This window comes from Anser brachyrhynchus (genome assembly GCF_964034855.1).
Source record: "Anser brachyrhynchus genome assembly, chromosome: 3".
Taxonomy (NCBI): Eukaryota; Metazoa; Chordata; class Aves; order Anseriformes; family Anatidae; genus Anser; species Anser brachyrhynchus.
In genome coordinates, this window is record NC_137696.1 from 49,314,427 (window position 1) to 49,328,156 (window position 13,730).

General features: G+C 33.1%; 1 protein-coding gene across 1 annotated transcript in view; it reads left to right on the forward strand.

Moving 5' to 3' along the window:
• Positions 1 to 13,730, forward strand: part of WDR27 (WD repeat domain 27) — a 133,594-nt gene that overhangs the window by 20,561 nt on the left and 99,303 nt on the right. Inside the window, exons 14-18 of the mRNA XM_080587269.1 lie at positions 13 to 84; positions 1,264 to 1,367; positions 4,411 to 4,500; positions 10,129 to 10,250; positions 10,830 to 10,963. Of these exons, the coding sequence (XP_080443395.1) occupies positions 13 to 84; positions 1,264 to 1,367; positions 4,411 to 4,500; positions 10,129 to 10,250; positions 10,830 to 10,963 (522 nt within the window). The remainder of the gene's footprint in view (positions 1 to 12; positions 85 to 1,263; positions 1,368 to 4,410; positions 4,501 to 10,128; positions 10,251 to 10,829; positions 10,964 to 13,730) is intronic.

Below are 13,730 nucleotides of genomic sequence, written 5' to 3' on the forward strand. Positions count from 1 at the left end.
TCTTTCTTGTAGAATGACCATGTTTTCTCCAAATACTAACCTGAAGAAAAATTATATATCAAAGCAGAAGACCAGTGTTGAATGGTAGGTAAACTAGCAACTGCATTAGAAGAAGAACAAATTAAAATGAGTTCTATCATAAATATTATTTGTAACTGCTTCTCTCATTGGAATGCTTTAGTTAGAAGTATCAATGGAACTAAAATACTTTGTAAATTTGCTACAAAAGTAACAAGTGATTCACATGATCAGATTGACAATTAAAACTGATTAAGTCTTACGCAGAAAATCTACATATTTATTTTACTTGGATTTTTTTTGCTAGAAAGTAAAATAGGTGTTAGTTATGGTTGGAGGCAAGGTCCCAACAAGTTCTTAACCTGCAATTCTAGTCAGAAAAGCAATGGAATGTGGCAAGGTGAGATTAAATGATTTCCTATCATGTGCCTCATTCACTCCTAAAATCATGTTATCTTAAGTCAAATCAAGCTTAATGTAGTGTATTTAAACAGAGATTGCATAACGATAGTTTGGCCAGTGGATTCATCATCACTGTGGATACAAAGAGCTAATGTTTTTTTAGAGCTGGCACTTTTATGTTAATTTGTGTGGTACATTAAATGGGGATATTGCACACATTTTTTTCTCTTTCTACCAAATAGTCATATTTCTTTGTAGTACAAACATAAACATAAAGATTGATGAATGCTATTTTTATTTTTCTTCTTAAACTCTTAAACATTTAGTAGATGGTGGCTGAGTTTTTATATTCCTTGCACACATATGCAAGCCTTTAGATGAGCACTTCAGATGATTTCAATATTGGTTTGCATTATTTTGTGATGAATTAAGCTACTTAGCACTTACTGTTTTGTTTAGTATGTTGTTAAATAGATAAGTGTCACTCTTGCTTTTATATATGGACATATTTTTTCATATTTCTTACTGTCACAACAAGGTAGTTTGTGTTCTTTAAATAATTTCACTAGATAATTATAAAACTTAAAAAGTTTGATTTTCTGTAAAATTCCATGTTAATTCTTGATTTCATGAATTTATAACAGTTATAGGAGTTAAGTATGACAATTTTTAATTTGTTCTGCCCCTTGTCCTGGATTTAACATAAGTTCTCCAGGGAATATTTACATAAAGATACTTACAATAACTCCCCAAACAACATTTATTTCATAATTGAAATGACAGCCTACTGGTTTTAGATATCTCAATATTTTTCCTCTCTTTCTCTCTTTCCCTTCTTTGAAGTACACGTAAAGAATATCCATTGGAAAGTTCTCCTCCAATCAACCGTGAGAGAGAGATATCTGTTACTTGTAAACCAACCCCAATTTCTTGCATTCAGTATTCCGGTATGTATAGGTGTTATAAAAGGTACTGTTGGTCCCTTGTGCAGACAGAAAAACAAAATTTGTGTGATGTGGTTTATTAAGACCATGGATTTGCTAGGCAAATTCCCAGAAAACTCTGGCTTCTACTGTCTGGTCATAATTTTTTAACTTGCAAATGCATGCAAGCTGCTTACATGTATGCAAATGGATTGTAATTCCTCTCTGATCTTACATCTTGTTTGCCTTTGGACTCATTCTATCACTTTTCCATTACAACTTGAAAATTAGTAGTCTAACACATTCTTTCATTAAGGAAGTTTATCTTCTGAGACATTTACTTAGTGTTCTTAGGGTGTATTACAGGCTCAAGTTCTTTTTAAAAATAATCAGAATACTTCTATTTTTTATGTAAAAATTATTCAGTTTTTATATATAAACACTATAAAAAATAATTGTTGAATATAATCCAAAGAAGAGTACTTTTCTTAACTGCTTTTGAGAAGCGAGTCTTGTCATAGGTTTAGTCATTTCCAATCCATATAAATAATACTATACAAAAATAACTTCCTAGTTCAGCGATCAAATGTATCACCAAGTATATAAATACATCAATCTACACTCTGCAAACCACAATACATACAAAGTATTTAAAAATGTATATCTTTATAAGTATTTTGGGGACAAGAACAATTTTCATCTTCAAGAAATAAAAGCAAACTAGATGTAGTCAGTAACTTCTAAAACATACTTCAGCCCTAAGTGTTCCCTAAAGACCTGGAAGAAATTATTTTTATGGCTCATGAAGGAAATCAGTTGCAGAGAGATCTTTTGTAGGAATGTTCCATGATCTTAGAATTAAAGGCTCCTTTTTAGAAAAAAAAAATATATATATATATAAATAAATAAATCAACCAACCAACCAACCAAATGAAAACAACAATCAAAAAACCAACACTGGTTTTGGTAATACATTTTAAGGAAATATGCTTTTACTTAATCCAAGTAAGGAACACCTTCCTTTCTTTTTCTTTCTTTCTTTCTTTCTTTCTTTCTTTCTTTCTTTCTTTCTTTCTTTCTTTCTTTCTTTCTTTCTTTCTTTCTTTCTTTCTTTCTTTCTTTCTTTCTTTCTTTCTTTCTTTCTTTCTTTCTTTCTTTCTTTCTTTCTTTCTTTCTTTCTTTCTTTCTTTCTTTCTTTCTTTCTTTCTTTCTTTCTTTCTCTTTTTATCTATCTGTTTGTATCTCACATATGCACGCACACAAACACAAGCTTAAACAGAAACATTTTCACATAACAGGGTTTAACAAAATCTTTTCTTTTTTTTTTTTTTTGAGTAAAAAAGAAACATAGGATTGTAAGCCTGCAAAGATGTGTTCTGTTATTGGTATAGGTTGTGTTAACCACATGGTTCCGACCTTTGCAATACATTTGCTGTTGCAAATTTACAAACTGGAATTCCAGCTTGGAGCACTCCATCAAGTGGTCATTGTAAACTATGAATCACAATCATTAATACTTACGTGCATCTTTAAACATATGAGATAGAAAATTGAATAGAAAGCAAGTAAATTGAGGTTGTAAACTTGCATTAATGATTTAATACAAATCCTCTTGAACTTAATAAACATACTCTTGTGGCATTGGAGGTGTTACAAGTTATGACTGTTAAAAGACAGTTTTCCACAGGATTTGAGATGATGTTCCATTAAACAAGCTTCCACATTTATAAGAAAAAAGATTTTCTCTCATTCTGTATGCACAAAAAGGTGTATGTTTTGTTAGTTATGTGTGTGTGACTTATGTTATATCACTTACATGGTACATTTACCAATCAGCTCTCATGCTGAAAATACATACTGTCAAAATTAAGGAAAAGCAGGGGGGCACGTGGAAATCTGGAGAAGAGCACCACACTCCAGCTTAAAGACTATGGGGTTTGTGGGGCATGCATTTATTTGAGTATTTTATCCAGAACTACTTATTTCTTTTTTTAGGAAAATATTGAACAACATTATTTAATATGCATAGTTACTAGCATTTGGAGAAAAAAAAAAAAACAGATGAAATATTGCTGGTGAGATATAATAAAAAATTTTGTAAGGTAGCTCTGCTAGTTTAGTATACTGGTGTATTTAATAATTGATAACAAAATGGATTCTGGAATGCCTCTTTTTAGCATATACATCTACTCCATTTTGCATCTGTTTTTTTAAAAAATTCACTTTTAGTAGTTGGTTCTCAGAGATTAGAGATATGGGACTCTTACCTGGTCATATTCTCATGATTCATTTGGATAAAAAAATCTATTGTGGGATTCTGGAACAGCAAGGTAGATGGTACTTGGATAACATTGCGGTATCGACAGTTGACCATGACTTACTCCCTTTCCCTTGTCACAGATGCTCTTCATAGTGAACCTAGTAGCATTGATTTGAATTATGCTATTCGTTTTTTTTGTTTCTCTGCTGTCTTCTCTGGCTCTTCTCCCCTCCCATTGGTTCATTTATCTGCTCTTTCTTCATTATTCAAATGTAAACATTAAAGGAGACTATCCTGTCAGTGTGTGCTCCTGTTAATGAATAATACCAATAGACAATCCAACTGCACTTGAATAGGTTTTGGGGTGAAGCTGGCAGGAAAAATATTGTCTTTTAAAAGTTATCCAGAATGACTAATATGTGCTTTTTTAATATATATGAAAAGGCAATATAACTTCTAATATGAAGATATAGAAAAATGAGTGTAAGTCAGGAAATAGATTTATATGACTGCTAAAAAATTATGCCCTTAAAATTTTTAGTACTTTTTTTTAGGTAAAAAGTGAATTTCTGCCATGTGGTGAATAACTATTGTGAGAATGTCAGGAACAAAAGAAATGAATTTGTGTACAAATTCCTACCAAATTCTGCAGTGTGAGTTTATGACATTCATACACAAAATTTTTTAAATGTGAAATGAATACCTAGCGTGTGTTCTGTTGTAGCGGCATGTGATTTTTATGAATAAAAGAACAGCACATTATATCCTTGTTGAATTCAAACTTAAATCATCAGAATCTCTTTGTAGGGGATGGAGAGCAGCTGGCTTGCGGGCTGGTTGACAAGACTATACTGATATTCAATGCCAATCTCACCAAAACGTGTAATGTTTTTTCAGGTAAACTTATGAATTACATAATTAAAAGGATAGTATATAATTGCGTTTAACCTAAAGTGGTGTATTAATTAAAAAATTCCACTTACATCACCCTGAAAAGAATGGGGGCGGGAGATGCTTCTGATTCAGGAAGTATAAATTATTTCTCTGACTGGTTAATTTTGCTCTAGAATTAAACTGCCCACCAGTTTTTCAAATTTCTCAGTTTTCTGGGAGGTAAATAGTAGCAATGTATCACAGTATATATTGCAATCTGCATTGTGTGGGTATTGTGTGGGTGTGTATTACAATAATTAAGTAGAAATAGTAAAAGGAATATATTGCAATAATAAAAATATTGTGTATATTGCAGTAATATATTCTAATAGATTATTAGCCAAAAAATGACTGATGACTTGGCAAATTATGTGATTGGTGTGCAACTACATACTTCTAAAGAATAACTATTTGAAATAGGAGGAACTATTCCTATGGAGAAACCCATGCCTGTAAAAGTGTGTGTGCGCGTACATTTGTGCATTACTTAACATCGTAAAATTAGCCTTTAAGAGTTCTAAATTTCTATAGGCAAATTTTTATAGCAGTAAATGTTATGACTAAAATTCATAGAGCAGGACTGACTTTGTGGAAGGTCATAATGGAAAATGACTGCCGTTTACTAGTAGGCCTTATCTAGAATAAAAGCAGACTATTTTCAGTATTTTTAGCAATTTTTGAAAATTATTTCTAAATAAACCCCCCCCTTTTTTTTCTGAGTACCTTTAATTGTATTTTGTGGAAGACTGTGGGAAAAAAAAAAAACACTATCCATGGAAAAATTATAAAATATGAATATTGATGCTCAGTCATAGTATGAAGTGTGTTTAAAAATAGGAACTATTAAGAAGATTGACGTTTTGTTTTTTACAAACTAAAATATCAGATTGTTCTTTAATTATTGATATCCTTGAAACAAATGGATAATACCATTTTTTAAACTGACATCTGCCATATTGTAGGATTCTTCTGTATGAAATAGTAATATTTCATAGGCTGTGGTGTTAATGGACTTCTCAAGTCTATAACAGCCAGGCTTGGAAAGCTATTTTTGGTTTCCTATTAAATACATCTATGAATTCATCACATAAGAAATTGATGAAACCACACAATTTGGCTTTTCCCAGATTATGGTTTTCAAACACAAGGAATGATATTTATTGAGACAAACACAAGATATTTTTCTTAACTGAAATCAAACCCTTGGCAAAGCCCAAACTGCTAGCAGCAAAAACAGAATCATGGAGCATCTTGCATGTAGACTTTGATTTTTTTCTGCTTTTAGTAATGTCTCTTTAGTTCACAGACTTCAGTACTGTTATTATTAAAATGTGCCCAGTTGAGTGTGCTTTGAATTTTGATTTTTCTTACTTAACAAAACAACATGTTTTCCCCAGAGTAAGTGTAGCACTGAAGTGTTATGTCTAAATATTCCCAGGGAGATCAAGATCATACCTGCTTAACTTCTCTTGTACTTGGGATCACTTAAAACAAAACAAAACAAAACACGTTATTAATGAAAGGCTTTGTCTTTCTATAAAATAAAACCTCAAGACACCGTTCCTGGATTCAGTTTGTGACTTGCACAATGAATTTACTCAAATTAATTGGTGTTACATGAAGAAAAACATTTATTTAAGTTTACAGATTTACTGGGGGGGGGGGGGGGGGGACACCTTATTGCCCTGCTCATAACGTGTATATTCAACTATTACCTCACACAAAGAGGAAATCATCACTAACGCTGCCTCCATTAGTGGCCACAGTGTAGATCATGTCAGCCATTTCAAGGTATATGTAATATGGAGATTATGCGCTACAAAAAGTGACAGTCATTAAGGTGTTAAGTACAAATTGTTTGTCTTGCTTTACAAAGAAAAAAATATATATATTGATAAACTGTTCTACTGACAACTGGCTTTGTGCTGTTAACTTCCTTAGTTTTTGCAAGCTGCTATTTAATTTCTTTCATTGATATCTTCAATTTTCTGTTCTCTGTTCTCTTTTCTGATGCACTTCTGAAAAGAAGTGTAAACCACATTGCACTTCAGGGAGCGTAAGAATGCAACCTGTGTGCACAGTTCTTTTCAAAACCAGCGTAAATGGGAAACTGAGACACTGCCGTGGGGAGAAGGAATCTCAGACCATCAGTTACTTGTTTATTTAGTTCATGTAGTTCTGCACAGCTTAGATTATCATGAAATCTACTTTATCTTCTACTTTAAGTACCACTTCAAATACATCTACATTAAAAATCCTTGTTTGGAAGTTTATAATTTTTTTTTTCTTTAAAAACTTTGATGAATTACTCCTACTCAGTTGCACTCAATGGAAATTTAAAGCTTGCTTTTTATTGAGAAATGAAAATGAAAATATTTTATTTTTTTAAAAAAAGGCAGTAATAACACCTGAATATTGCTGATATTTGAAAACATATTTTTATAATGCTCCATCACTGAAGGGTGGTATAACAACAGCAGTTTTACTTTAAGCCTAATCTATTCAGTTTTGTTCCCTGAAGTGCTCAGTTACAGTTTTAAGTATCTTTGCATTCCTCTCAGTGTTGGCTCTTCAGGTGTCTGTGTGCTATTGTGAAGTGCAGGTGATGTTGGCCAGCTTTAAAAGGGTTACAGCCAGCACGGCCCTTTTGAAGAACTCTTTTTACAAAACCAGCTGCTGTCCTTCTCAATGTGCTTCAAGACTGGGGAACCCTGCGTAAAGCCTGTTTTGAAGCTTACTGGCTTCTTGCAAGCCAGCTGGCATCATCTCCCCTTTGCTTTGGGATTGGGGGACCTGGAGTGAAGAAATTCTTAAGCTTTTTACACAGCCTTTCCAATTTTCCAAACCTCAGATTTTCCTAAAGTTTCTCATGTTCCTCACCACTTTGGAAAACTGTTTTGTATATTCTAGTCAGTACTCCCCCCCCCCCCCCCCCCCCACCCCTTTTTTCATGCAGATAATTTAAGGCTTCCAAATGAGTTTACAAAACCAAAGCCTCCAAATAAACTTTTACTTTGAGGACAAAATAAGTACAGTACTTACATATATACTTACCCAGTACTCATGCAGTTTTCTGGTGAAAGTTTTATGTTTTTGGTAATTGAGAATTAAATTATCTTGTTTATTAACCTTTTTGTAGATATATGTTACCACAAAAGATTTTAATTGCTGAGGTAAATTGATTAGCTCTCCTGTAATTTAAAATGAAAATATTTCATTTAAATCTTCCATTGGCTAAAGAGAAAATGTGCACAAGAGGGCAGCATAAGAACTTTGAATGTTTTAAGTTTAGATGAGATTTTTTTTAGACTTCATCTGGACAAATTAGCAGCATAGTATGGGCCAAAGTTTGTTAATTTAGTTTGATATATGTTCTTTTCTGATCTTTTTGATCAGTGTCAATATAATTTTAGAATGAATTAATAATTTTACCTTCTGGATGATGTCTGTGACTTCTGAAGTTCTTTCTTTGTAAGTTCCTGATCTTGTTCTTAACCTTGTGACACCAAAATGGTAAAGTCTGATTCTTGCCAAATCTTTTTGCTGTTATGGAGAAACAATAATACTTTAAGCCATAATTTTTGAACAGGTTCTTAATTTTTATTTAACTAATGTGATAGTCCTGTTGAAGCTGCTGTAGTTACCCTTGCATTGTGTTTTTCCAAAAACAGCTAGCTCAGTAATAAAAACCTAATGAGTAAAATAAAATACTGCAGCTTTTTGCAAGGTCTTAAGTGGCCTCTAGATTATATCTAATACATATTCTGTCTAACATCAAATTTGATTACCATCTAATACTCAGATTTTTTCTGTTGGCTAATACTGTAACTTTTTTCTTAAAACTGAATTTCAAGAATGTTTCTTGAAAATATTCCCCCAATGACTTTGAAAAATGAGAATGATCGTTGTTTGTGGATAAGTTAGATTGCTGATTCTTTTATAACTGCTGATATTTCTTGCTTAAAAACACTGAACTTTGATGAAGTCAACATCACTTCTTCTGTGCTTGAGACTTCTAGAATATGTATTTATTTGCCATAGCCATGGTGAGTTCCTGTACTTTTTTGGGAATCCTTCTGGGACTCACTAGCTTTGCCTTCCTGACTTTCTCCTTGTAAATCATCATCCCACCAATTACATTGTTTTCTTTTGCAATATCTGGTTGTTTGCAGCTCTGAAAAATCAGTTTCTAAGCACTGGAAGTTAAGCATTCCAAATGAGGTTCATATGAAGCCTGATTCAGATCCTGAAGGCCTTTGATGCCAGAGTAATCTTCCTGGGATCTAGGAGTTTACTTTGGGCTGAGCCTTTCCACAGAACTACATTTCTTGCAGACCCATGACAAAAAATTAACCAGGCTTTACAAGGTCCGGGCTGCTAAGTTCAGTTTTGCTGGTCTTCAAAATCTCTGTTATTAGGACTGTGCAGAGTCAAAGCAATCTGTGATGAAGCAATCAGGATAACTTATCAGTCAGAGAAAAATAATACATGATCATCAGTCCCGTGGACTAGATACTGTTTTTCGGGCCTCTCCATGAGCCAAATATGGGCTAGCAGGCAGGTGCAAAGTGCTGTTGTCTTATATGAAAATCATCCTGTTTGCCGTTTGGCCATTGCAGCAGAACATAGGGCTCTGGACCTTAACTATCCCAGCTACATTTGGAAATATTTGGTAGCAATGTTGTCGGTGATAGTTGTTTTATTCACTCTGTCAACAAGAGGATGAAACCAAATGAAACTATTCTCTTAACATCCTTGTCTGGGTAGTGTCTTTCAGACTAGCATTTGGGTCTCTGTGAATGAAAAGAAAGCTTTTCCAGACGTTAGAAGTATTGATTAGAAGTATTAGAGGCTGATGGTCAAGCTTCTGTTTTCCATGGAAGGGTCCATTTCCCCCCCCCCATTTTGGAGTAATTGTAATCCAATTCAGGGCTAATTTAACTCTGAGATAGTCAGCATTTAATGAAAAAGAAAAGTACAACAATTGTAGCAGAAAGGCTCCCTATTAATGACAGCCGTCTTATAACCACTAAGTGCTTCTTATTCAGTCTGGTGTGGGGATAAAATTTATTACTATCACTGTGGCAGCAAAGATCTGTAAATATGTTTTTGTTGCTAACTCATAAGGATGTTTCTTTACTCTGTATTTGTCTAGCACCATTTTGTAGTTCTGAATTACAGGAAGCTGAAGAAAATTTAGCTACTAGTTTTTATTCTTTTAAAATGTTAATGTCTTTAAAACATAAATGTCTTTTTATGTTATAAAGTTTTCATACGAGCCCCCTTATAGCAACAGAGGCAATATCTTACAAATGTGTATGAGATTTCAGGTAGAATATCTCGATATTTCTCTGATCTTATTTCATTTAGTGAACTTTGATTATTAATGAGAGCCTTTTTTCCATATATTTTGGTGGAATAAAAAAAATGAATGGTTTACTGTTACTAGCTTTAATCCAACCATTTGAAGCCTGTATTTAAAATGTATTTTAATATTGTGTATAACTATATTAAAACAATATGATTAACTCTGGAGAAATGTATAAATGCAAGAAATGGGCTTTATGATATTTTCATTATTATTTTTATTAGGTCATGATGGTGCAGTTAACTCTGTTGGTTGGAGTCATGACAAGAAGCGGTTAGTTTCTGCATCAGAAGACAGAACCGTAAGGGTCTGGTCAGTCTGCAAGAATGAACCCGCCCTAATTCTGGTAACTAGAAACTCCTGTTAGGTTAGTTCAGAGGACACTATTTTTTACTTTCATCTACTTGTAATGGTTCTGTAGAAAGAACATATGGCCTAATTTTCAGAGCTACTGACTGGTTGTCATTCCAACTGATACTACAATCCAGGTGGTCTCCATTGACTTCAAATTAGGCTTTCATCATGACAATTTGTGAAAAAAGCCTGGTAGCCAAGTCTAGTAGGCATGTCAGGAAGTTTTGGTTTTAACGTCTGCTATGTATTTTCTATTTGCCTTGGCCCATCTCTGCTTCACTTTAGTCTACTCCACAATTCAGATGGAAGTTTAGTGTCTGAGGCTAGATTGTATTAGATTTAATTGGCTATAAACTATTCCTATTAATTATACTGCCAACTCATTTAAGCAGAATGAAAACTTTGTTTTGAGTTTAATAGACATAAAAACTAGGAAAGGCCACTACATATCAGGTTAACCTTCTGTGATGTGGTGAGGTTAACAGGGAGATTATGTTTTAGCACCAGGTATCTCAAACAAAAAATATTCAGTATCTTAGAATCTGTTCTTACTAATATATTTTTTTAACAGGGCAATGGTATGTTTCGTAAGGCTATACGCTTCGTGCAGTTTTATTTTATGGATACATTTATATTGCTGTGTTGTGGAGCTGAATTTCATCTATTAAGTTTCCATGTAGACACAACCAAGGATGACTTAAAACAGTGAGTTAAATCTCTCATTAACAGAGCATTGAAAATACATGAAATACTGTTTGATCTGAGGGTGTTTTTTTTTTTTTTTGGGGGGGGGGGGGATAGTTTGGTAGAGGGAAGAGGCTATCTTAGGAAAAATATTACAGAAGAAAGAATTAAACAAATAGTAAAAGCCAATAGTAAAAGGTCTTTATTCTTGCATAATAAAAAAAAGTGAAATGTCAATTTTTATAGTGCATACCTTATCTGGTGCAAATAATATTTCTATTACTTTTAACAGTTTGGGACCTTCTGAACTTTACCTTCTGTCTGTTTACATTTTACTGTGCATTAATACATTAAGTTACCTTTGAATAGCTGTTGCAGTTCCTTCTCTTATGGCAGTATTTTTAAATACATTTTCTTTCAGAGACTCCAATATGCTCTGGCTGTCTCCTACCTTCTGTGTCAAATGGAAGTGGATTGCTTTCATCATTTTCACTGGCTTTCTACCTTTTATGTTGTATCTAATTACTTCTCCTATTAACTTATTTTTCTCTTTGTTTCTTAATGGTTAGGCATTCTTCATGTACTTTTCACTAACACTGTTCTATTGATCATTAAGTGGCTTCTTCTTTCTGACCTGGAATCAAGTTTTTGTATTAAATCTGCCTGATATACTTTTTCTGATCTTTTAGTTCATAATTGTAGCTGAAGTGTTTTATTATCCTTTTATCTCTCAGCTCTTCTTTTGCTCTTGCTGGCTTTCAGCAGTATTGTGTATATGCATGTATAAATGTATCTGTTTAGACACAATAGTGTTTAAAAAACCTTGAAGAGATATTTTGCTTTGTTTTATATTACCACTATAGATCTTCAGTAGAAGGGCAAATAGACTTTGGAGTTATAATCTTAATTCTATTAGTTGATACTGTGAATAGTGTCCATTTGTGATATTGAATAGTATTGAATCTGATTTTGGTTTGTAATTGGTTCAAAATAGTTGATTAATTGTGATTTTCAGTGACCTGCCTGGTTTTTACTGTTAATCCACTGGCACTTGTTATCCTTTAACTCCTGTTTCTTGTCAAAATCCTTAATGGAGGGAGTTGCTGTGGCTTTTACTTGTATGGTTTTAGATGCAAAAGACTGATCTGAACTACCTTTAAGCTAGCTAGTTCAGATGCTAGAAGGAGAATGTGGTGTAGATGTAGCACCTATCCATGCAGTTTTGCAAGGACTTGGGCACTGATCTTCCTCTGTGTTTCTCAAATTACTTTGTTAGAAGTGTGTAATATCCTGATATAAAGCTGTTAATGTGTGTAGGATTGTGCTTATACCAACACTTTTGTTATTGCCGTGCTCTCAGTATTCCTTGATGGATTAACACTAACTCAAAAATATGCAATTAGACTCACTGGGATATTAGTAATGCCAAAAGAGCAACCATAACTGTAGACATTACAACAAATCCACAAACCAGTCTGAGGCCTGATTATATGTATCTATTAAAAAAAAAAAAAAAGTACTGAAGGTTGATTTGCTTTGACATTTTCTTGTGGCTTCCCTCCAGTTCATTTCCCAGCATTTCATTTATGAAATGCTGTGTCATTCCTTTTGTTTCTCACAACTTTTTAATTCCACCTTCTGAGTCAAGTTTGGAAGAATGCTTGAATGGAGCTGGATCAAGGAAAAGCTAGATCTAACTCCCAAAGCGTGCTTTATACCTTTAATTAGGAGAGCATGGCAATGCCATCTGGCTAACCAATTAACTGTTACTGTATTTCAGATATGAAGACAATACAATGACAAATCAGTGTTTCTCTGTGCAGAGCTTTCAAAGAACTGCCCATAAGTATTAACTAGCTGAGCACCACAACAACTTAGTTAAAAGGTTAAATATTGGTTCAGTTTTAAAACTGGAATTAAGAAGTGGAAATAAAAAAAAAAGTTCTTTATAAATGTCATACAGGATATTTACTGCAGCTCTGGGAATAGAATACAGATATCTTTACTTCTACAACTATGATTAATCTCAAAATTATTCACCATCTAAACAAGTTTATTTATGTTCTCCAAAATTACTGTTGAATTTCCACTGTCATCAGCAGTTGCGTATGCTGATATAAAGGGTAAATTATTCTGTTTAATTTTTTTGAAGTTCTTAATTACCTTTAATTTGCACAAAAATTTGAGCAGAACAAAACGTGAGGTTATCATCTTGTTTTTATAGTTAGTTTCATGTGTTACTTTAAAGATAAGAAAAAGCAATTTAAAATTAAGTTAAAATGAAGGAAACTGCATTCCAGTAAATGAAACATTGCATTTTAAAGCCATTGTATGATGTCTACTATGATGAAATGTGAAGCTACTAGCTAGCACTTCTTATAGATGGGTGAAGAAAAGGCCATGGTAAGTGGATTTAAAATTTCGCATGCTATTGATAATTGGAAGAGTGTTAATTTCAGGTACTTCTGTTAAATTAATAATTAACAAGATCACTATATTCATGCAAACAACTTTAAACCACTTTAGACTTCTTAATAAAATGGACAGTGTAGACCAAATTCAGCAGTATGACAATATGAATGTTCTAAGCTTGGTTCCTTTGAGCTTTAGCCATTAGTTCAAAGAGCTTAAACACTCTTTGATCTTGTCAGAAAAGGAGGGAACCAAACAAGACGTACACATCATAAGATGACTTCTCACAACATTCTCAAAATAACAATCTCTAAATGCTTTAAATTTTCATGTTTATATCCTTTCTTATATCTAAGATTCGTTATAAGCAGTCAGT